General features: G+C 43.9%; 3 protein-coding genes across 3 annotated transcripts; all 3 read right to left on the bottom strand.

The window, feature by feature from the left end:
* Positions 1-813: 813 nt before the first annotated feature.
* On the bottom strand, positions 814-4,081 carry LOC107109886 (protocadherin beta-16-like). Its single transcript, XM_015410596.1, has 2 exons — positions 1,667-4,081; positions 814-834 (listed from the first exon to the last, which is right to left on the bottom strand). The coding sequence occupies exons 1-2, from the start codon at positions 4,079-4,081 to the stop codon at positions 814-816; spliced, it is 2,436 nt and encodes an 811-aa protein (XP_015266082.1).
* Positions 4,082-4,172: 91 nt separating this feature from the next.
* LOC107109885 (protocadherin beta-16-like) lies at positions 4,173-9,247 on the bottom strand. The gene is made up of 2 exons (XM_015410595.1): positions 6,833-9,247; positions 4,173-4,280 (listed from the first exon to the last, which is right to left on the bottom strand). Exons 1-2 carry the CDS (start codon positions 9,245-9,247, stop codon positions 4,173-4,175), a joined length of 2,523 nt encoding a protein of 840 aa, XP_015266081.1.
* A 3,499-nt stretch (positions 9,248-12,746) lies between these two features.
* Positions 12,747-26,922, bottom strand: LOC107109884 (putative protocadherin beta-18). Its single transcript, XM_015410593.1, has 4 exons — positions 26,638-26,922; positions 16,297-18,423; positions 13,593-13,720; positions 12,747-12,888 (listed from the first exon to the last, which is right to left on the bottom strand). The coding sequence occupies exons 1-4, from the start codon at positions 26,920-26,922 to the stop codon at positions 12,747-12,749; spliced, it is 2,682 nt and encodes an 893-aa protein (XP_015266079.1).
* Between the last annotated feature and the right edge of the window lie 33 nt (positions 26,923-26,955).

The raw sequence follows: 26,955 nt of genomic DNA, 5'->3' as shown, positions 1-26,955 counted from the left end.
GGGCAGGTGGTGCTATGGCTCCCCAGGAAATAGAAGAGAGGCAAAAACAAGCCTGAGAAGAGTTTGTTTGCAGCCATCTTAGGGGAGCATCATCAAATATGAAGGAAACATAAGAAACATAGGAAATGTGTGGGTAATATACTCGTATTTTAAACTGGCTGTGTTCCCACCCACAGTGTATGAAAATGAAAATATAGAACTAACATTTCATAGCTTTATTGTGTCTCATACTGGCATACATGGAGAAGCTCTGATTTTCTCACAAAGTCAGGTGTCAGGCTTAAGTGTAAAAAGCTCCAGAAAGTCAGAAAGCTAATGACCAGGAGGCAGGAGGGTTGAAGAAAGAATCCCAGCATTCAACATTGGGCTTGGCAAAATGGGCTTGATTAAATGATCTGTGGAAGAAGAGGTCCAATGGAAAGAAGGGGCAGAGGACCACCAGAATAAGAGGATGAGCCAGCTTCAAAAGGATAGTTGCCTCAATGAAAAAACATTCCATGGGTTCTAGACACAGGAGGATCTGACATCAAGGAGTACAGACTAATAAGGAAAACAACAGGGATCATAAACAGACAACCCTAAAGGAGATGGAGAACTACAGCTGAATATCCTGAACTCAAAATTAAATACAAGGGGACCACAGAGATACTGAGTACAATAACAAAAACAAAATACACCATGGAGAGCACAAATTACTCAAGGTCCAATAACATTCAAGTGCTACTTAAAGGCACATGTCTCAAATAGAATGAATGAAAGAATCATGCATAGAGATTAGAATGTAAATCTTTTCGTATGATCCACATATACTTGTTACTTGTTAAAGCACTGAGGCTTTGAAACAAATACACAAGTGCAGGGATACACAAAGAAACCTTCCTAGAGCAAGACCAGTGAATGGGCTGTATGCAGCCCTTGAAAACAACTGTTATCTTCTTTACTGCTTCTTAGGTTCCAAACTTTCAGGTCTTCAGGGAGGCTGAGAAAACTGGCTGACGTTTCTTGTTGGCTAAGAGAGTTTCCATTATTATTCTTCAGAGCCAATATATTCTTATGGAACCAACCTGTCTCCATATTTTGCATGTCTTACCACATGGGCTCAGTTGCACTCCTTTTGGCAAAGCGGTTCTCCCATGTGGGAGTATGATAAGGCATGCAAAATATGGAACCAGTGTGGTTCCACAAGAATATATTGGCTCTGAAGAATACCATGTACTGGTAATTTGTGCTCTCCATGGTGTATTTTGCTTTTGTTATTGTATCCTGAACTCAATGCAGATACATACGCTGTTCTCAAAGGAGACTTATCTAGTAATGATAGATGTCTCCAATAAGGAGAAATGCAGTGAATTAGCAGAGAGAAGCAGAAATTAATAAATAAAAATGTGACCGAGAGTTGAATTTTATAGTTAAATAATTTTGGAGCACCGTAAAGTAAATTTTAGTGAATTGTATTTATTGTATTGTATGTTGTTCTGTACTGTTTTAATGTTTTAACTTGGGCATTCGTGCCCCTTGTGAGCTGCCCTCAGCCTTCGGGGAAGGTGGGGTATAAATTTAAAGATAAATTTAAAAAAAAAAATTAAAAAAATTATGTCACATAACCTAGCTGAAATTTCTGTATGACATGGGACAATTAAGAAAACCCCCCCAGGTATTTACTTACCTGTTCCTTTGGGTTTTGGCCCTCCACGTGCCCAGGAGTCTCTTGAGAGACAGAAGAAATCCTGTGATTCTCAGAGATATTTGGGTCCCCCACAGAAAAAACAGGAATGAGAGGCCTAAGGAATCTGAACTCGCTGCTTAGTGATCCACCAGTTAGGCAAACATCATAGTGGTAAGTCCGGGAAAGTGATCCATTCTGAGAATCAATACCAGTTTCTGGGATCTCAGGTAAGGCACGTGGGAACTGAGGAAGGGCAGAGATAAAACTAGACTCTTTCTTGTGCATTTTGATGACAACAAACACAATGATGCAAATCAGGAACACAAAGGACACCGCAGCCAAGCAGATCACCAGGTACATGGTCAAGGAGCCATCTTCTTCACCGGCTTCGTGACTGACGCTTGCAATATTCAGATAAGGATCTGAAAAGCCATCCACAGGAAGGACATTCAGTGTTGCAGTGCTGGTCTGGGGAGGGTGGCCGTTGTCTCTCACCAGGATAATCAGTCTCTGCTTGTTTGTGTCTCGCTCTGTCAGTGGTCTCCTGGTTTTAACTTCTCCGTTCTGGGCTCCTATGCTGACAAGGCCGGGGTCCGTGGCCTTCAGCAGTTCATAGGACAGCCAAGAGTTCTGGCCCGAATCCCCATCCACAGCCACCACCTTGGCGACCAGGTAACCGGCCTCCGCTGACTTGGGAACCAGCTCGTTGAAGGGGGAGGTGCTGTTCTGAAGTGGGTAGAGGAAAAAGGGGGTATTATCGTTTTCATCCAGGATCACAACTCGAACAACAACTTCCGAGCTCAGTGGAGGAGAGCCCCCATCTGAAGCCCTCACTCTCACTTGGAACTCCTTGATCTGCTCATAATCCAGAGATCGCAGGACATAGAGGTTCCCCGTCTCAGAGTTGATGGAAACATAGGGGGCCACGGGAGAACCACTGGCATTTCCAGGCACAAGAGAATAGGTCACCTTGGCATTCTGCTCCACGTCCAGATCGACAGCATGGACCGAACCCATCAGCAGGCCTGGAATGTTGTTTTCCCAAACTTGCATTTCATACTTGGACTTCTCAAACTCTGGAGAGTTGTCATTGACGTCTGAGATTAAAACCATAATTGTTCTTTTTGTAATGAGCCTTGGAGAGCCCTGGTCAGTCGCTGTGATGGTGATGTTATACTCAGAAACTTTCTCTCTGTCTAGTGGACTTTGTGTCACAAGTTGATAATAATTGTTCAGTGTCTTTTTTAACAGAAATGGTGACTGTATCCCTACAGAGCAGGAGGTCCTCCCATTGTCTCCAGAATCTTGGTCTGCGACACTGAAGAGCACGACCAGAGTATCTAGGGGAGAATCTTCTGCCAAAGGGCTGATGATGGTTATGACCGATATCTCAGGGGCATTGTCATTCTCATCCTCAATTTCCACCAGGACTTTGCAGTGGCCTGAACGACCCCCTCCATCAGTTGCCTTGATGTTCAAATAATAGCTGGTTACCTTTTCATAGTCAATTGGACCCAAAACAGTGATTTCCCCAGTAGTTTGATGCAAGTGGAATAAATGCCTTATTTTCTCAGGCACCTGATGGAAGGAGTAGGTTATTTCTGCATTTGAACCAAAATCTAAATCTCTGGCTTCCACTTTCAAGACCAGAGTATCCCGAGGGCTGTTTTCCTTTAAACCTACTGTATATTCAGATTGTGCAAACTCAGGGAAGTTGTCATTACTGTCCAGAACACTGACCTTTATTAGAACTGTTCCCGTTCTCTGGGGCACCCCTCCATCAACTGCTGTGAGGGTCAGCCCCAACTGAGCCTCTTTCTCCCTGTCTAGTGGTTTCTCCAGAACAAGTTCCAAATGCTTCTTTCCACTCCTGCCACTGTGAATTTCCAAGTGAAAATTTTCATTGGGACTAAGGGTGTAATTCTGAATACTGTTTTTGCCCATGTCTATATCTTGGGCAGATTCCAATGGGAATCGAGTGTTTGTGGGAACATTCTCAGGAATGGACAGGTCAAGTTCAGTTTGAGAGAATGCTGGAGAGTTGTCATTTATATCTTCTACCTGCATCTCAATGCTGTAGATTGTTAAGGGGTTCTGGAGCACAATTTCAGACAATAGTAAGCAAGGCTCCATCTCATCACATAAAGCTTCCCTGTCTATCTTTTCATTTACAAATAGATTCCCAGAATGATCATCCAGCTGGAAATACTGCTTCTTGCTTTTGGAAACCAGCTGGGCTCTGCGAGCAGAGAGCTCCCCCAGTCCCAGCTTCAAATCCTTCAGCACATTAGCCACCAGAGACCCACTTTTCTTCTCCTCAGGCAAAGAATAGCGAATTGAGACACACACCACTCCAGACAGAGAGAGTAAGAAAAAAAGGTACAGACCTTTCATGATCCTGAAGCTATGGTCCATGGTGCCAGACTCTCGCAGGTCAGATATTTATAGTTTTCAAAACATGAAGCAGCTGGGTACTATCCAGAGATATCTTCTTTTCCTGGAATAATTAATTTTGATCTGCTGTGTCCATTGCTTTTTGTCCTTGAATCTTCCCATCAGCTTCCTTCCCTCTGCATTCAGAGTGTCTCTGCCTGTTAGGTTCCTGTTCGCACTGCTACAAATGAAATGCCAGAAATGCCATTTGCAACTCATCTGTTTGCCAATACTGCCCTCTTGTGGTCCTATTAGGAGAAAACCATGGAAGTTGCATGTCTAGTATAGGACCAGATCTCAAACTTTTTTGGGGGGAAGCTTGACTGCTATCTTACTCTGCCTTTTAGAATCTGTCTGCAAAGTCATTCCCCGCTACTCCCCCTCCCCTATGCGCACAAATATAAGATTCTCATCTAAGTTATTATTGAACAAGTTAATGTTTATGGGGTCGCAAAGAGTCGGACTCGACTGTGCGACTGAACAACAACAAATGCATAGCAATTGTGATAAATGATGTGCATAAAGATCTCTCAGCCATTTTGCACTTTATGCATATAGAATACACACCTACTTGAATGCAACTGCAGCCAATCACACCCTCTTGATCAATGTGTTCAATGCTCTTGTTTACACACACCAGACTATTAGTACATCTAAAAATGCCAACCTAGCAGTTTGAAAGCAAGAAATTGCAAGTAGATAAATAGGTACCACTTCGGTGGGAAGGTCACAGCGTTCCGTGCGCCTTGGTGTTTAGCCATGCTGGCCACATGACCACGGAAACGTCTTCGGACAGCGCTGGCTGTTCGGCTTTGAAACGGAGATGAGCACCGCAACCCTAGAGTCGGATTCGACTGGCTTTCGAGCAAGGGAACCTTTACCTTTTTAAAAATGCAACATATGTCTCAGCTGATTGACTCAGCAGCCCCACCCCCAAATGTAGGCTACCGAGCACAGTGGGTTGGGTTGCCAGCCAGGGACCTTTGGGGGGTGAGGCAATGCATTGCCTGGCATCATGGCAATGCCAGTGTTGGCCCCACAATTTCTCCCACTGCTTCACTGGGCGGCAGCAGGGAGCAGAGGGAGGGTCCCCCTCACTGTACGACTATCTTCTATTTATCGATTGATGGATTGATTTTAGAAAATTTGTACCCCACCTTTCCACTCTCGCTGGTCCACCAAGGCTGCTAACAGATGAAAACATATATGATAAAATAACATTTTAAAACCATTAAAACCAACAACAACAAATTGAAAGTCACTTCAGAGGAGATGGGGTCTTGGTGATGGGTCAGCCAGGCAAAGAGGGAGGCCAACCTTACCCCTAAAGGAACAGGTTTCTTTTGGTTCTGGACTTCTGGAGATTTTTTTGCTTCCATTTTGTTTTGCTTCTTTAAAAGATCCTCATTTGTTTGTTTTTCAGTTTTCATTTCCAGCTGTTTTCAATGGGAAAACACAGTTACACTATAACTTGTTTGTTTTCCATCTGAATAAAACCCTCATCACCCAACGAATCATCACTACCAAGTTCCATGGACACAGGTGAAAGATCCCAAATTTTTCAGCAATTATTGATGTTGTTAGTTACTAGATGCTGTTAGTTACTGGATTTTTTTGAGAGGACTGGAGGACTGCAATGTCTGCTACTAATGTCCTAGTGGTGTTTGTGTGACTGTATGATTTTGGTGGTTTTATGCGTGCCTAACCCTATATCGGAGCTGCGGTGGCTCAAGTGGTTAAGACGCTGAACTGCAGGATGTGGAAGGTCAGTAGTTCAGCAGTTCGAGACCCAAGTGTGCCTCATGATGGAGTGAGGAATCAGCCTTGAGGGTAATAAGCTTCAGAAAGTCAGAAAGCTAATGACCGGGAGGCAGGAGGGTTGAAGAAAGAATTCCAGCATTCAGCAACAGGCTTGGGAAAATGATCTGTGGAAGAAGAGGTCCAATGGAAAGAGGGGCAGAGGACCCCCAAAATAGGAGGATTTCACCCAAAGCGTGATTAACACATGGACTTAACCCAAAGAGTGATTAACACATGGAATTCACTGCCACTGGAGGTGGTGGCAGCTACAAGCATGGTCAGCTTCAAGAGGGAATTAGATAAGCATATGGAGCAGAGGTCCATCAGTGGCTATTAGCCACAAGGTATAGATAGGAACTCTCGGTCTGGGGCAAGGGATGCTCTGTGTTCTTGGTGCAGGGGGGGGGGGCAACAGTGGGAGGGCTTCTAGTTTCCTGGCCCCACTGGTGGACCTCCTGATGACACCTGGTATATTTGGGGTGCTGTGTGACAGAGTGCTGTACTAGATGGGTCATTGGCCTGATCCAATATTGGCTTCTCTCATGTTCTTATGAGGATGAGCCAGCTTCAAAAGGATGGTTGGCTCAATAGAAAAACCTTTCGTGGGTCTTAGGCACAGGAAGATCTGACAGCAAGGAGAATAGCCTACAGATGAAAGGAACAGGAACCATAAAGGCACAGCCCAAAGAAGATGGAGTAGAGCTACATGTCATGTACTGAGTGCAAATACATGCACTGTTCCTAAATGACATTTATCTAGCCATGATAGACATCACCAATAAGGAGAAAAACAATGAAACAACACACAGAATAAATTCATAAATTTAAAAAATATGACTGACGTTTCAGCAAAAAGCATTTCCACAGTCACATAAGCCAGTGGAACATTCCCTAGAACATGGGGCAATAAAGAAAACACAACAACTTACTCACCTGTTCTCTTTGTTCTTGGCCTTCTGCCTGCTGATGAGTCTCTTGAGAGACAGAAGAAATCCTGTGATTCTCAGAGATATTTGGGTCCCCCATAGAGAAAACAGGAATGAGAGGCCTAAGGAATCTGAAATCGCTGCTTAGTGATCCACCGGTTAGGCAAACATCATAATGGTAAGTCCGGGAAAGTGATCCACTCTGAGAATCGACACCAGTTTCTGGGATCTCAGGTAAGGCAGGTGGGAACTGAGGAAGGGCGGTGATAAAACTAGAGTCTTTCTTGTACATTTTAATGGCAACAAACACAATGATGCAAATCAGGAACACAAAGGACACCGCAGCCAAGCAGATCACCAGGTACATGGTCAAGGAGCCATCTTCTTCAACGACTTCATGACTGACACTTGCAATATTCAGATAAGGATCGGAAAAGCCATCCACCGGAAGTACATTCAGGGTTGCAGTGCTGGACTGGGGAGGGTGGCCGTTGTCTCTCACCAGGATAATCAGTCTCTGCTTGTTTGCATCTCGCTCCGTCAGTGGTCTTTTGGTTTTGACTTCTCCATTCTGGACTCCTATGCTGAAAAGGCCGGGATCTGTAGCCTTCAGCAGTTCATAGGAAAGCCAAGAGTTCTGGCCTGAATCCCCATCCACAGCCACCACCTTGGCGACCAGGTAACCGGCCTCCACCATCTTGGGAACCAGCTCGTTGTAGGGGGAGGTGCTGTTCTGAAGTGGGTAGAGGAAGAAGGGGGCATTATCGTTTTCATCCAGGATCACAACTCGAACAACAACCTCTGAGCTCAGTGGAGGAGAGCCCCCATCTGAAGCCCTCACCATCACTTGGAATTCCTTGATCTGCTCATAATCCAGAGACCGCAGGACAAAGAGATTCCCCGTCTCAGAGTTGATGGAAACAAAAGAGGCTGCAGGAGCACCACTGGCATTTCCAGGCACAAGAGAGTAGGTCACCTTGGCATTCTGCTCCACGTCCAGATCGACAGCACGGACTGAACCCATCAGCAGGCCTGGAATGTTGTTTTCCCACACTTGCATTTCATACTTGTACTTCTCAAATGCTGGAGAGTTGTCATTGACATCTGAGATTAAAACTGTAATTGTTCTCTTTGTAGTGAGCCTGGGAAAACCTTGATCAGTCGCTGTGATGGTGATGTTATACTCAGGGACTTTCTCTCTGTCCAGCGGCGTTTGGGTCACCAGTTGATAATAATTATTCACAGTGTTTTTTAATAGAAAGGGCAAGTTCATCTCCATGGAGCAGGAAGTCTTACCATTTTCTCCAGAGTCTCGGTCTGTGACACTTAAGAGGATGACCATGGTATCTAAAGGAGAGTCTTCTGCCAAAGGGCTGGTGACAGATATGACTGAGATCTCAGGTACATTGTCATTCTCATCCTCGATTTCCACCAGGACCTTACAATGGCCTGTATGACCACCTCCGTCCGTTGCCTTGATCTTCATATAATATTTGGTTTCTTTTTCATAGTCAATTGGACCTAAAACGGTGATTTCCCCAGTCATTTGATGCAACTGGAACAAGTTGCTTATTCTCTCAGGCACCTGATGGAATGAGTAAGTGACCTCTGCATTTGAACCAAAATCTAAATCTCTTGCTTCCACTTTCAAGACCAGAGTATCTGGAGGGCTATTTTCCTTTAAACTCACTATATATTCAGATTGTGCAAACTGAGGGAAGTTGTCATTAATGTCCAGAACCTTAATATTTATTTGAACTGTGCCCGTTCTCTGGGGCGACCCTCCATCAACTGCTGTGAGAGTCAGCAACAAATGAGCCTCCTTCTCCCTGTCTAGTGGTTTTTCCAGAACAAGGTCCAGATTTTTATTTCCATCCCTGCCACTTTGTATTTCCAGCTGAAAATTCTCATTGGGACTTAGGGTGTAGTTCTGAATACTGTTTTTGCCCAAGTCTCTATCTTGGGCTGGTTCCAGTGGGAATCGACTATTTGTGGGAGCATTCTCAGGAATAGACAGGTCAAGTTCAGTTTGAGAGAATGCTGGAGAGTTGTCATTTATATCTTCTATCTGCATCTCAATGCTGTAGATTGTTAAGGGGTTCTGGAGCACAATTTCAGACAAAAGTAAGCAAGAATCCATCTCACCACACAAAGCTTCTCTGTCTATCTTTTCATTTACAAACAGATTCCCAGAATGGGTATCCAGCTGGAAATATTGCTTATGGCTTTTGGAAACTAGCTGGGCTCTGCGAGCAGAGAGCTCCCCTGGTCCCAGCTTCAAATCCTTCAGCACATTAGCCACCAGAGACCCACTTTTCTTCTCTTCAGGCAAAGAATAGCGAATAGAGACACACACCACTCCAGACAGAGAGAGTAAGAACAAAAGGTACAGACCTTTTCTCATCCTGAAGATATCGTCCATGGTGCCAGACTCTCCCAGGTCAGAAATTTATGGTTTTCAGAACATGAAGAAGCTGGGTACTATCCAGAGATATTTTATCCTTCTGGAATGATTAATTTTGATCTGCTGTGTCCATTGCTTTTCGCTTTTGAATCTTTCTGTGTATCCAGCACCTTCCTTCCCTCTGCATTCACAATGTCTCTGCCTGTTAGGTTTCTGCTAGTTCTACAAATGAAATGCCTGAAATGCCATTTGCAACTCATCTGTTTGCTAATACTGCCATCTTGTGGTCCTACCAGAAGAAAACCATGAAAATTGTATGTCTATTTAAGTTCTCAACTTTTTGGGAGCAAATTGACTGTTATCTTACTTTGCCTTTTAGAATCCACGTGCAAAGTCGTTCCCGGCTACTCCCCCTCCCGTATGCACACAAAATGGAAGACTCTAATCTAAGTTACTATTGAACAACTTAATGTTTTATTTTTAAGGTTTATTAATAAATAGCAATAGTGAGCAATGCTTTGCATAAAGATCTCTCAGCCATTTTTCACTTTATGCATATAAAATACACACTAACTGGAACAGAACTGCAGCCAATCACACCCACTTGATCAATGTGTTCAATGTTCTTATTTACACACACCAAACTATTAGTACATCTAAAACGCAACGTATGAAGTGGCTCCTACTGCCTTGGTTGACAAAACAAACTTCTGCTGGAAAGACAAAGGAACACAGGGCAGAGTGCATCCCCACTGAGTGGGAAGCCGAGGAAAGACAGGAAATTCCACCCACTTTTACAGTCTCCTCTTCTAGTTCACCTTTTCCCTCCGCCTCCCTTCTGGCAGACGATATAGCCCCAACCCACAGTTTAAAAGCCACTGCATAAACAGTAAGCCAATCTGCATTTTGTTTAAATCAGTGGTACTGAGCCATGCGTCACTCTTTGACATGCCACTTGAACTTCTGAATACCATTTCCCAATGTGGCACCCACCATATATTTCAGGAAAGCGGGCAAGGCTACTGCCCAGTGGTGTTATTTGGCAGCCAAGTGGTCCCCATCTTGAAACAGCTGTCACTGAATGACAGGGAGTCTCCCTGAACTGCAGGCCGCCTGTCAGGGACAGAATGGTCCAACAACCCCTCAGCCTTCTCCACAAGCTCAGTTTTTTTAAAAACATCCCAGTTAATAAAGCTGGAGAACTTGAAAGCTTGCATACACAACTGTGTCATAGGTCTGACTTGCAAGCCATTCCCTTCCCTCCTTATACTTCAGAACTGCCCAAAGGTGGGGAGAGAGAATGGGTGATTCCGCACTAGACCTTAAATCCTCGTTCAGCCCTGTCCCCACACTTACATTCTATACTGCACTCGGGTTCACGTCTCTAATTATCTCGGGGTATTTTTTTGTTTCCACATCTCATCGAGGTCACCCCAGTTTTGTCCCACACTTGTCTCGGGATAAACGGGTGCTGTAATAACCAGGGATAAAGGCAAGGTATTGTGTACGAGTTGAGCTCTGATAAAATCAGGGATGAAATTCAAGTGCAGAAAGGTCCAATGTTTCATGCTTAAAGGTATACTGGTAACTGAAAAAACTGCAGTTACAGTTAGGTATTTAATATTAATTGATATGTCTTATTGTATGTGTTTGCTTAGTGAGATGCTGCACAGGATTAGAGGTGTGCATTTGGATATATCCAAGCTAAAAAAATGTTATTCAACCGAATCGACATTTCAGGATCATTTGGCTGTAAAATATAGTCGATCACAACCCCCCCAAAAAATATTTGGGATTATATGGGAATGCTGGATAGCCACAGTTAAAAGGCAATTAAGGCAACTGCAGCCCCTTTAAATGTCTTCAAGGTGTACTAGTAGTTTGGAGAGGGTGTTTAAAAGGACCACAAGCCCTTTAAACTTTTCCCCTCCATTGGAAATAATGGAGGATGGGGGTCACCTTCTTTGGGGGCCCATAGAATTGTACCCCCTGGTCCAATCTTTTTGAAACCTGGGTATTCTTTGGAGGAGAGGCGCCAGCAGCTATATCTCCAAATTTATTTTCTATTATATACTATGGGGACTATTAAACATAATGGTCTCCATATGCTATAATGGAGCTGAAAAAAATTGAGATTCCTGAAAAATTCCGTATCTGAATATTGTAGTGTAAGTAATATCAATATTTTTCTGATCCATTACACCTGAATCCGGTAAATGATGATTTTAGTTTTATGCACACCCCTACAGATCATACAGCACTCAGGAGGCTCTTTTAGTTGACAATATTTCTAAATATGGCTCTCCATGAGCCATGCAGTCAGTACAACTGGCTTAGATTTATACTAATTTGGAAGTGATACTATAACATTTTATGTAGTTAATGTTCATATTAAACATGATGGTTAAATTCCTCTGTATGTGCAAAAGCAGAAACAAGAGCAAACAAAGGAGAGATATTTGGGTGCAATGATGAAAACCTCTGTTTCATTTCCATTGATACAGGGGTGTTAGTGAGTAGTTTACACTGAACTGTTATTAATATCAATATTTGCGGGATTCAGTTATTATGAATTCTATGCGAAATCAATTCTTCTCACCTGACTCCTGCACTGATCTTCTGTATGGTGACTAGAAGTCAATCAATCAATTTATTTGGCTCACATGCCCAATGGTCTCAAGCACATCCACAGAATGTGACTAAAAGTCTATGAATCTCCCTGATTTTCAGCAGGCTCCACAGAAAATCAGGACAGAGAAGCTTGAGAAACATGAACTTGCTGTTCAGAGATCGACCAGCTAAGCACACCTCACAGTTGTAAGTCTGGGAAAGGAAACCAGAACCAGCATCTTCACAGTTATCCTGGAAATTTAGTCCCACTGGGAAATTCAGGGCAGAGTTCTCTTTTCTGAATCTTTATGACAATAAGTTCCACCATAGAAACGAGAAAAATGAACGAGATGACAGCCAAACATGTGACCAGATACATAGTTAGGATATGGTCTTGGTCCTCTACCTCGTCATCCTTTGGGATATCCACCATTTCCATATAAGGGTCAGAAAAGCCATCCAGTAGCAAAATGCATAGAGTTGTGGAGATGGCCTTGGGAGGGTAACTCTTGTCTCTGACTCTGATGATAAGTTTCTGTTTGAATTTGGCTCATATGTTAATTGGCCTCATTGGCCTCATTTGTTCATTAGTCTCATGGTTTTGACTTCTCCATTTGGGGGCCCCACGCTGACAAGACCCAGTTCTGTGGAGGACCAAGAGTTCTGACCAGAATCTCTGTCCACTGCCACCACCTTGGTGACCAGGTAGCCAGTCTCAATCCCCCCGGGAACCAGGTCATTGGACAGGGAAAGCATCATTTTGAAGAGGATACAGAGTGAATGACACATTATTATTTTCATCCATGAAAACTACTCAGACAATAACTTTGGAGCTCAGTGGAAGAGAACTGCTATCCAGAGCACTTACATTCACCTGGAACTCTTTCACCTGCTCATAGTCCAGAGATCAGATGGCACACAGATTCCCAGTTTCAGAGTTGATGGAGACATAAGAGGACACAGGTTGATCGCTGATCTTTCCAGGCAAACGAGAATAGGTCACCAGCTTTTTGTTCCATGTCTGGCTTGGACCAGACCTATGAACAGACCTGGAATATTATTTTCCTGTAATAGCATTTCATAAACTGACTTTTCAAATTCTGGAGAATTGTCATTGACATCTGAGATCTCCACATTAATTATTCTTGCTGAAGTGAGCCTGGGTGAGGCCCAGTCTGTGTCTGTGATGGTGCTGTTATATTCTAAGGCTCTTTCTTGGGTCTAGGGGTTGCTGGTTCACCAGCTGGTAATACATTCAGGTGGCTAGCTGTGTTGGTCTGAAGCAACCGAACAAAATTCGAGTTCAGCAGCACCTTTAAGACCTACAAAGTTGTATTCAATGGATAAGCTTTTGTGTGCCTACACACTTCTTCAGATACATTGAAATGGAAGTTACCAGTTAATAGATATAGGTAGAGAGTGAGCAGCAGATTAGCATACAACATAATGATGTTTAATAGATGCAACATAACACTGCACAATTAATCACCCCACCTTAAAGAAAAGGATGCTGTTAGTTTCCTCCATGCTTGAGGAGAGATGGATGGAACATAACAACAGGGTCTCAGTTAATTACCCTCAGCATGGGTAAGAAGGGTACATTTACAAATCAATCTCCAACTTCGATATATTTATATGCTTCATTATATTCTCCCCTGGAATTAAATCCAAACAAATGGTGACCATATTAATAAAGCTTGTTATTCCTGTTTGGGTCTTGCACCTGTTAAACATTGACAAATCTGCAGCCTACCTGACTTCATTGGAAGTAAATAGTTTCAGAAGGGCATACGCTTCGGCAAGATTTTTGAACAAACTCCATTCAATGCAGTCAAAAGCTTTTTCTTCATCACATAGCATTAAAGTAACTTTTAGCTCTTTCTGTCCCACATAAATCCATAGAGCATACATTTTTAGCTGCCCACATTATAAAGCAGCTTTTGAGGAGACTCTATTATTGGATAAGATTCTTGTGTTTACTGAAAAAGCTAAGCTTGATTATCTTTTATGTGATGAGAACCCTAGGAATACGTACCATGTTGCCAAATTCTGTGTCTTGCTATTTAGGTTATGGAAATTGTATTGTAGCCAGGTTTAAATTTTATTAGATCATGTTTTATTTTATAAATGTTGTAAAACTGGTTATATGTTTGGTCAAATATTCGTACCAATGAAGAACTGAATTGAGATTTTTGAACAAACTCCATTCAATGCAGTCAAAAGCTTTTTCTTCATCACATAGCATTAAAGTAACTTTTAGCTCTTTCTGTCCCACATAAATCCATAGAGCATACATTTTTAGCTGCCCACATTATAAAGCAGCTTTTGAGGAGACTCTATTATTGGATAAGATTCTTGGTTTTACTGAAAAAGCTAAGCTTGATTATCTTTTATGTGATGAGAACCCTAGGAATACGTACCATGTTGCCAAATTCTGTGTCTTGCTATTTAGGTTATGGAAATTGTATTGTAGCCAGGTTTAAATTTTATTAGATCATGTTTTATTTCCACTCTCACTGGTCTCACTGGTCCACCAGGGCTGCTAACAAATTAAAACATATGTGATAAAATCACATTTTAAAACCATTAAAACAAACTGAGGCCCCGGTCACACAACAAAGTTGCCGCGGGAGAGGCACAGAAGGTGGGTGGATTATCCGGGCTCGATCACACCCCAACATCTGGGAAGTGGAGCGCACCCGTGGCTTACGGCCAACAATGCACATTTAAAAATTAGTGCCTCCAAGGTACTAGTAAATGTTTGCCTCCAGATGCCTGTGGTGTGATCGCGCCAGCACACGGCATTCCCCTCCAGTCCCTCGTTTACCCACCGGCGCCAAGGGAAGGACCCGTGGTGTGCCGCCGGTGCATCTGATCGTGTAATTGCGGATCAAACTGCACCGGGGCAATTAGCCATGCCTCCCCCCCGGTAATATCTGGCCCGTGTGACCGGGGCCCAAAACAACTTTCCTTCTCTCACTTTCACACTAACCAGGAATTCTTGGCAATGTGTCATTCTCTGTTCCCACCTCCTAAAATACCTTTCCCTTTCAAGGTTCTCTAAGACTGACTTTTAGTCTAATGATGTCTGTGCACCTTGACAGGCACACCAATCAGGGCAGATGGTGCTATGGCTCCTCAGGAAACAGAAGGGAGGCAAAAACAAGCCTGAGAAGAGTCTGTTTGCAGCCATCAAATATGAGGCAAACATAAGAAACACAGGAACTGTGTGGGTAATATACTCGTATTTTAAACTGGCTGTGTTCCCACCCACATAGATAACAGTGTATGAAAATGCAAATATATAACTAACATTTCATAGCTTTTTTGTGCGTCATACTGGCATACATGGAGAAGCTCTGATTTTCTCACAAAGTCAGGCTTACGGGAAAAAAGCTTCAGAAAGTCAGAAAGCTAATGACCAGGAGGCAGGGATGTTGAAGAAAGAATCCCAGCATTCCACAATGGGCTTGGCAAAATGGGCTTGATTAAATGATCTGTGGAAGAAAAGATCCAATGGAAAGAGGGGCAAAGGAACAACAAAATAGAAGGATGAGCCAGCTTCAAAAGGATGGTCGACTCAACGGAAAAACCTTTCTTGAGCCCTAGGCACAAGAGGAAATGACATCAAGGATTACAAGCCTAATAAGGAAAACAACAGGGATAACAAAGGGACAATCCTAAAGTAGATGGAGAAGCACAGCTGAGTATCCTGAACTCAATGCAAATACATACACTTGTTCTCCAATGGCACTTATCTAGTCACGACAGATGTCTCTAATAAGAAGAAATGCAATTAACAGAGAGAGGCAGAAATTGTGGGGAATTTCAGACAGGTGCTTTCTCCCGGTAGGGAACCGATTCTCATCCGGGTGCTGGTCTGTCATTTCAGACAGAACCCGGTTGAGAATCGGTTCCCTACCGGGATCTGACTGCCATTTCACACTCAAAAGTCTCTGTTCCGTATAGGAACCAGGAGGGAAGCGATTTACCTGTCAACCGCTTCCGAGGAGTCTCCCGTTCCCTCTCCCGGTTCCGATACGGTTCTTTCCCGCCTTTTTTCAGCCGCGCGGGCTTTTTTTTTTTTTTGAACGTTCGGCTTATATCGATATATCGATATAACGCTATAGCGATCCCATTGGAATACATTGGAATACTGGTATATCAATATATCGCTATAAGACGGACTTTTAAAAAAAAGTGGGGAAACAAAGCGGTGCGTGTGTGAAACGCCGAACCGCTTATGAATTGGCTCCTTTCCGGTAGGGGCAAGCCGTGTGTGAAACGGCAGCCCTGTACCGGTTCATCTGGAAACAGAAGACTCCCGGCTTAAAACCGGGAGAAGACAGGTAATGTGAAATTCCCCAACATTAAAAATTCTGACAAAACATAACCCAGCTGAAATTTCTGAATGACATGAGACAATTAAGGAGCCCCCCCCCCAGCTATTTACATACCTGTTCTCTTTCTTTTTGGCCCTCCACCTGCTCAGAAGTCTCTTGAGAGATAGACGAAATCCTGTGATTCTCAGAGACATTTGGGTCCCCCACAGAAAAAACAGGAATGAGAGGCCTAAGGTATCTGAAATCGCTGCTTAAGGATCCACCAGTAAGGCAAACATCATAATGGTAGGTCCGGGAAAGTGATCCACTCTGAGAATCGACACCAGTTTCAGGGATCTCAGGTAAGGCAGGTGGGAACTGAGGAAGGGCGGTGATAAAACTAGACTCTTTCTTGTGAACTTTGATGGCAACAAACACAATGATGCAAATCAGGAACACAAAGGACACCGCAGCCAAGCAGATCACCAGGTACATGGTCAAGGAGCCGTCTTCCTCACCAGCTTCATGACTGACGCTTGCAACATTCAGATAAGGATCTGAAAAGCCATCCACCGGAAGGATATTCAGGGTTGCAGTGCTGGTCTGGGGAGGGTGGCCATTGTCTCTCACCAGGATAATCAGTCTCTGCTTGTTTGTGTCTCGCTCTGTCAGTGGCCTCCTGGTTTTGACTTCTCCGTTCTGGGCTCCTATGCTGAAAAGGCCGGGGTCTGTGGCCTTCAGCAGTTCATAGGAAAGCCAAGAGTTCTGGCCCGAATCCCCATCTACAGCCACCACCTTGGCGACCAGGTAACCGGCCTCCACTGACTTGGGAACCAGCTCGTTGAAGGGGGAGGTGCTGTTCTGAAGTGGGTAGAGGAAGAAGGGGGCATTGTCGTTTTCATCCAGGATCACAACTCGAACAACAACCTCTGAGCTCAGTGGAGGAGAACCCCCATCTGAAGCCCTCACTCTCACTTGGAACTCCTTGATCTGCTCATAATCCAGAGATCGCAGGACGTACAGATTCCCCGTCTCAGAGTTGATGGAAACATAAGAGGCTGCAGAAGCACCACTGGCATTTTCTGGCACAAGAGAATAGGTCACCTTGGCATTCTGCTCCACGTCCAGATCGACAGCACGGACCGAACCCATCAGCAGGCCGGGAATGTTGTTTTCCCACACTTGCATTTCATACTTGGACTTCTCAAACACTGGAGAGTTGTCATTGATGTCTGAAATTAAAACTGTAATGGTTCTTTCTGTAGTGAGCTTGGGAGAGCCCTTATCAGTAGCTGTGATGGTGACGTTATACTCAGAGACTTTCTCTCTGTCTAGTGGACTTTGGGTCACAAGTTGATAATAATTGTTCAGTGTTGTTTTTAAAAGAAAAGGGGACTGTATCCCTACAGAGCATGAGGTCCTCCCGTTGTCTCTAGAGTCTCGGTCTGTGACACTGAAAAGCACAACCAATGTATCTAGGGGAGAATCTTCTGCCAAAGGGCTGGTGATGGTTATGACTGATATTTCTGGGGCATTGTCATTCTCATCCTCAATTTCCACCAGGACCTTGCAGTGGCCTGAGAAGCCCCCTCCATCTGTTGCTTTGATGTTCATATAATACCTGGTTTCTTTTTCATAGTCAATTGGACCCAAAACAGTGATTTCCCCTGTAGTTTGATGCAACTGGAACAATTGGCTTATTTTCTCAGGCGCCTGATGGAATGAATATGTGATCTCTGCATTTGAACCCAAATCCAAATCTCTGGCTTCCACTTTCAAGACCAGAGTATCTCGAGGGCTGTTTTCCTTCAAACTCACTATGTATTCAGATTGTGCAAACTCAGGGAAGTTGTCATTGGTGTCCAGAACATTAATATTGATTTGAACTGTGCCTGTTCTCTGGGGCACCCCTCCATCAACAGCTGTGAGTGTCAGCCCCAACTGAGCCGCTTTCTCCCTGTCTAGTGGTTTCTCCAGAACAAGTTCCAAATGTTTCCTTCCACTCCTGCCACTTTGAATTTCCAAGTGAAAATTTTCATTGGGACTGAGGGTGTAGTTCTGGATGGTGTTTTTGCCCAAATCAGTATCTTGGGCAGATTCCAGGGGGAATCGAGTGTTTGTGGGAGCATTCTCAGGAATAGATAGGTTAAGTTCAGTTTGGGAGAATGCTGGAGAGTTGTCATTTATATCTTCTACCTGCATCTCAATGCTGTAGATTGTTAAGGGGTTCTGGAGCACAATAGTGAATAGAGACACACACCACTCCAGACAGAGAGAGTAAGAACAAAAGGTACAGACCTCTTCTGATTCTGAAATGATCCTCCATGGTGCCAGACTCTCCCAGGTCAGATATTTATGGTTTTCAGAACATGAAGCAGCTGGGTACTATCCAGAGATATCTTCTTTTCCTGGAATAATTAATTTTGATCTGCTGTGTCCATTCCTTTTTGTCCTCGAGTCTTCCCATCTATCCAGCAGCTCCCTTCCCTCTGCATTCAGAGTGTCTCTGCCTGTTAGGTTTTTGCTAGTGCTACAAATGAAATGCCAGAAATGCCATTTGCAGCCCATCTGTTTGCTAATACTGCCATCTTGTGGTCTTACTAGAAGAAAACCATGAAACTTGCATGTCTCTTTAAGTTCTCAAACTTTTTGGAGCAGATTGACTGCTTTCTTACTCTGCCTTTTAGAATCCACGTGCAAAGTCTTTTCCTGCTACTACCTCCCCCCATGAACACAAACTGTAAGAATCTTGACACTGTCTAACCATCTCATCCTTTGCCGTCCCCGTCTTCTTTGACCTTCAATCTTTCCCAGCATCAGGGTCTTCTCCAGTGAGTGCTCCCTTCTCATTTGGTGGCCAAAGTATTTGAGCTTCAGTTTCATTATCTGGCCTTCCAGGGAACAGTCAGGGTTGATTTCTTTGAGGATTGACTGATTTGTTCTTCTTGCAGTCCAAGGGACTCTCAAGAGTCTTCTCCAGCACCATAGTTCAAAAGAATCTATTCTTCGGCGCTCGGCCTTCCTTATAGTCCAGCTCTCGCAGCCATACATGACTACTGGGAATACCATTGCTTTGACCATGCGGACTTTTGTTGGCAGGGTGATGTCTCTACTTTTTATCATGCTGTTTAGGTTCGCCATCGCTTTCCTCCCAAGGAGCAGGCGTCTTTTAATTTCATGGCTGCAGTCACAGTCTGCGGTGATCTGGGATCCCAGGAACGTGAAGTCTGTCACTACTTCCACAGCTTCCCCTTCTATTTGCCAAGGAGTGATGGGGCCGGATGCCATGATCTTAGTTTTTTTGATGTTGAGCTTCAAGCCCACTTTTGCGCTCTCCTCTTTTACTCTGAGCAAGAGGCTCTTTAGATCCTTTTCACTTTCAGCCATTAGAGTGGTATCATCTGCATATCTGAGGTTGTTGATCTTTTCCCCAGCAATCTTAATTCCCGCTTGTGATTCATCCAGGCCAGCATTTCGCATGATGTACTCTGCATATATATTAAATAAGCAAGGTGACAGTATACATCCTTGTCGTACTCCTTTTCCTATGCTGAACCAATCAGTTGTTCCGTATCCGGTTCTAACTGTCGCTTCTTGGCCCTTATACAGGTTTCTCAAGAGACATGTGAGGTGGTCTGGTACTCCCATCTCTTTAAGGACCTGCCATAGTTTGTTGTGATCCACACAGTCAAAGGCTTTAGCATAGTCAATGAAGCAGAAGTAGATATTTTTCTGGTACTCTCTTGCTTTCTCCATAATCCAGCGAATGTTGGCAATATGATCTCTCGTTCCTCTACCTCTTCGAAACCCAGCTTGTACTTCTGGTAGTTCTCTATCCACGTACTGTTGAAGCCTAGCTTGTAGGATCTTGAGCATGACCTTGCTAGCGTGTGATATGAGTGCAATTGTGCGATAGTTTGAACATTCCTTGGCATTGCCCTTCTTTGGGATTGGAATGTATACTGATCTTTTCCAATCCTGTGGCCACTGTTGCGTTTTCCAAATTTGCTGGCAAATGGAGTGCAGAACTTTAACAGCATCATCTTCTAAGACTTTGAATAGCTCAGCTGGAATACCATCACCTCCACTAGCTTTGTTGTTAGTAATGCTTTCTAAGGCCCATTTAACTTCACATTCCAGGATGTCTGGCTCAAGGTCAGTGATTATACCGTCGTGTTTGTCAAGGACATTGAGGTCTTTCTTGTATAGTTCTTCTGTGTATTCTTGCCATCTTTTCCTAATCTCTTCTGCTTCTGTTAGGTCCCTACCGTTTTTGTCCTTTATCATGGCCAGCTTTGCATGGAACGCTCCCTTGATTTCTCCAATTTTCTTGAAGAGATCTCTAGTCCTTCCCATTCTATTGTTTTCTTCTATTACTTTGCACTGTTCATTCAGGAAGGCCTCCTTATCTCTCCTTGCTGTTCTCTGGAAATCTGCGTTCAGTTGGGTAAATCTTTCCTTTTCGCCTTTGCCTTTCGCTTTCCTTCTTTCCTCTGCTATTTGTAAAGCCTCATCAGAAAGCCATTTTGCTTTCTTGCATTTCTTTTTCTTTGGTATGGTGGTGATTGCTGCCTCCTGTACGATGTCACGAACCTCTGTCCATAGTTCTTCAGGCACTCTATCTATCAAATCCAGACCCTTGAATCTATTCTTCACCTCTACTGTATATTCATCAGGGATGCGATCTAGGTCAAACCTGAATGGCCTCGTGGTTTTCCCAATTTTCTTCAGTTTAAGTCTGAATTTTGCAATGAGTAGCTCATGATCTGAACCACAGTCAGCTCCAGGTCTTGTTTTTACTGACTGGATAGAGCTTCTCCATCTTTGACTGCAAATTATATAGTCAATCTGATTTCGGTGTTGCCCATCTGGTGATGTCCATGTGTAGAGTCGCCTCTTAGGTTGTTGGAAAAGGGTGTTCGCTATGACCAGTGTGTTCTCTTGACAAAACTCTGTTAACCTTTGCCCTGCTTCATTTTGCTTTCCAAGGCCAAACTTGTCTGTTATTCCAGTTACCTTTTGACTTCCTACTTTAGCATTCCAGTCCCCTATGATGATGAGGACATCATTTTTTGGTGTTAGTTCTAGGAGGTGTTGTAGGTCTTCATAGAACCGGTCCACTTCAGCCTCTTCTGCATCAGTGGTTGGGGCATAGACTTGGATTACTGTGATGTTGAATGGTTTGCCTTGGAATCGGACAGAAATCATTCTGTCATTTTTGAGATTGTATCCCAGTACTGCCTTTTGCACTCTCTTGTTGACTATAAAGGCCACACCATTTTTTCTACGAGATTCCTGGCCACAGTAGTAGATATAATGGTCTTCTGAGTTAAATTCGCCCATTCCTGTCCACTTTAGTTCACTGATTCCTAGGATATCGATGTTCAGTCTTGCCATCTCATTTTTGACCACGTCAAGCTTACCTTGATTCATAGATCTTACATTCCAGGTTCCTATGCAGTATTGTTCTTTGCAGCATCGGACTTTCCTTTCACCATCAGACACATCCACAACTGAGCGTCCTTTCGGCTTTGGCCCAGCCGCTTCACTCTTTCTGGGGTTACTTGTACTTGTCCTCTGCTCTTCCTCAGTAGCATATTGGACACCTTCCGACCTGAGGGGCTCATCTTCCGGCGTCATATCTTTTAGCCTTTTGATACTGTCCATGGGGTTTTCTTGGCAAACATACTGGAGTGGGTTGCCATTTCCTTCTCCAGGTGGATCACGCTTGGTCTGAGTTCTCTGCTGTGGCCTGTCCGTCTTGGGTGGCCCTTCACGGCATAGCCCACAGCTTCATTGAACTGCGCAAGCCCCCTCGCCACGACAAGGCAGTGATCCATGAGGGGGAGTTGCAACTGATCTGTTTGCCAATACTGCTCTCTTGTGGACCTACTAGAAAGACCAGAACTCAAACTTTGGGGGGAAGCTTGACTACCCTGTTTTCCCGAAAATAAGACCTACCCCCAAAATAAGCCCTAGCAGGATTTCTATGCATTTGTGGTATAAGCCCTAATGTGTCTTTTTGAGAAAAAATAATTTTCGGGGAAACACGGTACTATCTTACTCTGCCTTTTAGAATGCACGTGCAAAGTCATTCCCCACTACTCCCCCTCCCCTATGTACACAAATGTAAGATTCTCGTCTAAGTTACTTTTGGACAACTTAATGTTTTATTTTAAGGTTTATTAATAAATAGCAATAGTGAGCAATGATTTGCATAAATATCTCTCAGCCATTTTACACTTTATGCATACAACATACACACTTACTGAATGCAACTGCAGCCAGTCACACCCTCTTGATCAATGTGTTCAATGCTCTTGTTTACACACACCAGACTAGTCGTACATCTAAAAATGCAACATATGTCTCTGCTGATTTACTCAGCAGCCCCACCCCCAAATGTCAGCTACCGAGCACAGTGGGTTGGGTTGCCAGCCAGTGGGGCTTCAACCCCTGGGACCTTTGGGGGGTGAGGTAATGCATTGCCCGGCATCATGGCAATGCCAGCTTTGGCCCCACAATTTCTCCCACTGCTTCACTGGGCGGCAGCAGGGAGAAGAGGGAGGGTCCCCCTCACTGTACGACTATCTTCTATTTATCGATTGATGGATTGATTTTAGAAAATTTGTACCCCACCTTTCCACTCTCACTGGTCCACCAAGGCTGCTAACAGATTAAAACATATATGATAAAATAACATTTTAAAACCATTAAAGCCAACAACAACAAATTGAAAGTCACTTCAGAGGAGATGGGATCTTGATGCTGGGCCAGCCAGGCAAAGAGGGATTTCATTTGTCCTGCATAGGCCAACCTTACCCCGAAAGGAACAGGTTTTTTTTGGTTCTGGACTCAATAAAACAGAGTTTTGGAGGTTTTTTAAATTCCATTTTGTTTTGCTTTTTAAAAAGATCCTCATTTATTTGTTTTTCAGCTTTCATTTCCAGCTGTTTTCAATAGGATAATGCAGTTAAACTATAATTTGTTTGTTTTCCATCCCAATTAAATCCTCATCACCCAATGGATCATCAGTACTAAGTTCCATGGACACAGGTGAAAGATCCCAATTTTATGGGCAACTATTGATGTTGTTAGTTACTAGATGTTGTTAGTTACTAGATGTTGTTAGTTACTAGATGTTGTTAGTTACTAGATGTTGTTAGTTACTAGATTTTTGGAGAAAAATGGAGGACTGCAAGGGCTGCTTCTGATTTCCTAATGGGGTGTGTGTGTGTGTGATTTTGGTGATTTTAAGGGAGCACGCACTGGAGAAGACCCTGATGCTGGGAAAGATTGGAGGTCAAAGAAGACAGGGACGGCAAAGGATGAGATGGTTAGACAGTGTCACTGGAGAAGACCCTGATGCTGGGAAAGATTGAAGGTCAAAGAAGACAGGGACGGCAAAGGATGAGATGGTTAGACAGTGTCATAGATGCAACGAACATGAAGTTGAGCAAACTTCAGAGGACGTCGGAAGACCGGAAGGCCTGGCGTGATCTGGTCCATGGGGTCGCAAGGAGTCGGACTCAACTGTGCGACTGAACAACAACAACAAAAAACGTGTTCCTAACCATATATCGACAAACACAGTTTTTCCCCCCAGAAAGGAATGAAAAGCAGCCATCTAGACAATCTTCTGGGGGGGGGGGAGAATCATGAGTTTGGAGTAGAAACGGCACCAACCTTGCTCTGAAGGCGTGTTCTTGTAGTGTAGCAGACACTTTAATGTGAAGGGGAGATCCTGACTCCATTACAGGTTGCCACCTTAAGGGTAACTGCTCTTTAGATTAGAAGTCAAGAGTGGACTAGAAACTTCATTTGGTTTTGCTATCTGGTACAATTTAGTCGGGTTCCTTTCATGCTCCAACTATTTTTCCTCAATTTGTTTAAAGTTTCTTTTTATTTTTCAATAACTGGACACAACGGATTGCCCAGTAGTGAAGAACTGAGGTATGCTGCATGCTACACACTGGCGTCATTTCTGGAATTTTCTCTAAAAGTGGTGTTGAACCCTAGATGTATGGTCTCATGGAACTTTAATATGTAACTGAGTCGTGTATCGACATATACTAGTTTTCTTTAGATTCTGTTAAAAAATAATACTGCCAACTCAACAACTCAAATACCCAAATTAAATCCCCCCTCCAAAAAAACCCCAGCTTGTTCCACCTCTGTTTCCAGTACTTCAACAGCTCTGCCATTCTCTCCGCACCATCACGGTCACTCTTTTACATGCACACAAATAGAAAGAGGGCCAGTAGTGTCTTGACTGTTGCTTTTGATGCCTTCTCCCTGAACGCCAGAACTTGAAGTTCTTCTGGTTTCAAAGAGCAGCCTCTGCTAGGATGGACTCCCTTCGGTGCCAGTCTCCACTCAGACATGAGAACATCACTCCCTCCCTCCATAAGAATATAAGAGAAGCCAATGTTGGATCAGGCCAATGGCCCACCCAGTCCAACCCTCTGTCACACAGTGGCCAAAAATACCAGGTGCCACCAGGAGGTCCAGCAGTGGGGCCAGGACACTAGAAGCCCTCCCACTGTTGCCCACCCCCCAAGCACCAAGAATACAGAGCATCACTTGCCCCGGGGTTCCTATCTATACCTTGCGGCTAATAGCCGCTGATGGACCTCTGCTCCAGATGCTTATCTAATTCCCGCTTGAAGCCGTCCATGCTTGAAGCTGCCACCACCTCCTGTGGCAGTGATCAAGGCTCCAAGGCTGCTCCAATTCTGCTTCCATTTGAGTGAGGTTTTCCTCCATCTTCCTTGCAGCTTGCTTTGTTCTTGTCTCCTGGATCTATTCTTCATTCCAAACATTTCCTGATAAGCTGCCCTCAGAATCTCTCACCCCCTCTGTTTTCCTTCTCTCACTTTCACACTAACCAGAAATTCTTGGCAACTGTTTTGCTCTGTTCCCCCATCCTAAGAGACTGCCCCTTTCCAAGTCTAACAATGCTTGTACACCTTGAAGAGCTCAGCGATCAGGGCTGGCATCGCTGTGGCTCCCCAGGAAATAGAGGGAAGGCAGAAAGAAGCCTGAGAGGAGTTTGTTTGCAGCTCACTGTGACTGTGGTCAAGGAACTGGGCTCAACTGAACTAAGGTACAAGAAGAATACGTTAACAGCAATCTTAGGGGAGATCCATACCAAATTAGGGAAATATAAAGCGCCTACGAAATGTGTGGATAACATGCCCGCATTTTAAAAAGCCTGTATTCCCAGCCACATGGATATAAGTGTATGAAAAAGCAAAAATATGACTAAGACTTCATAACTTTATTGTGTGACATTCTGGATTACATGGAGAAGTTGCAATTTTCTCACAAAGTCAGGAATCAGCCTTAAGGGTAATAAGCTTCAGAAAGTCATAAACCTAATGACCAGGAGGCAGGAGGGTTGAAGAAAGAGTCCCACCATTCAGTAACGGGCTTGGGAAAATGGGCTAGAGTAAAGGATCTGTGGAAGGTCCAATGGAAAGAGGGGCACAGGACCAACAAAGAAGAAGGATGAGAGAGCTTCAAAAGCATGGTCGGCTCAAGGGAAAAACCTTTCGTGGGTCTTAGGTATAGGATCTGACAGCAAGGAGAGCAGACTACTGAGGAAAAGAACAGGGATGATAAAGGGAAAACCCAAAGAATATGGAAAAGTAAGAGCTAAATATCATGTACTGATTGCAAATACATAAGAACATAAGAGATGCCAATGTTGGATCAGGGGATTGATCAATGTGTTGGATGCTCTTGTTTACACACAACAGCACTCTGTATCACACAGTGGCCAGAAATACCAGGTGCCATCAGGAGGTCCACCAGTGGCTCCAGGACATTAGAAGCTCTCCCACTGTTGACCCCCCCAAGCACCAAGAAGACAGAGCATCACTTGCCCCAGAGCCCCTATCTATACCTTGTGGCTAATAGCCACTGATGGACCTCTGCTCCATATGCTTATCTAATTCCCTTTTGAAGCCGTCCATGCTTGTAGCCGCCACCAATGTTCCCTCTAAGCTGTGGAGTCTTGTGAGCAAAAATCCTACTTAGGGAGCAACTGGCATTAAGGTTGTGAGCGAGTGACTTGGCTACTGCACAAATTAGGTTGCTCTGGAGCCATCCCTTCCTGAGCTAAGACAAAACCGTGTGAGCTGGAGGCTAAAAAACTGTGAGCTAGTTCACACTAACTCAGCTTAGAGGGAACACTGGCCGCCACCACTTCCTGTTGCAGTGAATTCCAAGTGTGAATCACTCTTTGGGTGAAGAAGTACTTCGTTTTATACACGCACTGTTCCTAAATGACACTTATCTAGCAGTGATAGACATCTCCAAAAAGAGAAACACAGTGAAGCAACAGAGAGGAGAAATTCATAAATTTAAAAAATATGAAGGACAATTCAGCAAAAAGCATTTCCACAGTCATATAAGCCAGTGGAACGTTCCCTAGAACACGGGGCAATAAAGAAATCACAACTATTTACTCACCTGTTCTCTTTGTTCTTGGCCTTCTGCCTGCTCAGGAGTCTCTTGAAAGCCAGAAGAAATCCTGTGATTCTCAGAAAAGTTTGGATCCCCCATAGAAAAAACAGGAATGAGAGGCCTAAGGAATCTGAAATCGCTGCTTAAGGATCCACCAGTTAGGCAAACATCATACTGGTAAGTCCGGGAAAGTGATCCACTCTGAGAATCGACACCAGTTTCTGGGATCTCAGGTAAGGCAGGTGGGAACTGAGGAAGGGCGGTGATGAAACTAGACTCTTTCTTGTACATTTTAATGGCAACAAACACAATGATGCAAATCAG

The sequence above is a fragment of the Gekko japonicus genome, unplaced genomic scaffold (genome assembly GCF_001447785.1).
Source record: "Gekko japonicus isolate JY-2015 unplaced genomic scaffold, Gekko_japonicus_V1.1 scaffold3835, whole genome shotgun sequence".
Classification (NCBI taxonomy): Eukaryota; Metazoa; Chordata; class Lepidosauria; order Squamata; family Gekkonidae; genus Gekko; species Gekko japonicus.
This window is presented reverse-complemented; position numbering and strand designations above follow the sequence as displayed.

What these genes read in the sequence shown, in the direction of transcription:
- LOC107109884 (XM_015410593.1), bottom strand. Translation starts at nt 26,922, where the DNA reads ATGTACAAGAAAGAGTCTAGTTTCATCACCGCCCTTCCTCAGTTCCCA. An exon ending in GCCAAAAAGAAAGAGAACAG is followed by an intron (nt 13,721 to 16,296) that starts GTATGTAAATAG and finishes TATGTGGGACAG; the next exon opens with AAAGAGCTAAAAGTTACTTT. An exon ending in TTTACTTCCAATGAAGTCAG is followed by an intron (nt 12,889 to 13,592) that starts GTAGGCTGCAGA and finishes ATAATATTCCAG; the next exon opens with GTCTGTTCATAGGTCTGGTC.
- LOC107109886 (XM_015410596.1), bottom strand. Translation starts at nt 4,081, where the DNA reads ATGGACCATAGCTTCAGGATCATGAAAGGTCTGTACCTTTTTTTCTTA. An exon ending in GCCAAAACCCAAAGGAACAG is followed by an intron (nt 835 to 1,666) that starts GTAAGTAAATAC and finishes TTTGTTTCAAAG; the next exon opens with CCTCAGTGCTTTAACAAGTA.
- LOC107109885 (XM_015410595.1), bottom strand. Translation starts at nt 9,247, where the DNA reads ATGGACGATATCTTCAGGATGAGAAAAGGTCTGTACCTTTTGTTCTTA. An exon ending in GCCAAGAACAAAGAGAACAG is followed by an intron (nt 4,281 to 6,832) that starts GTGAGTAAGTTG and finishes TTTCATTTGTAG; the next exon opens with CAGTGCGAACAGGAACCTAA.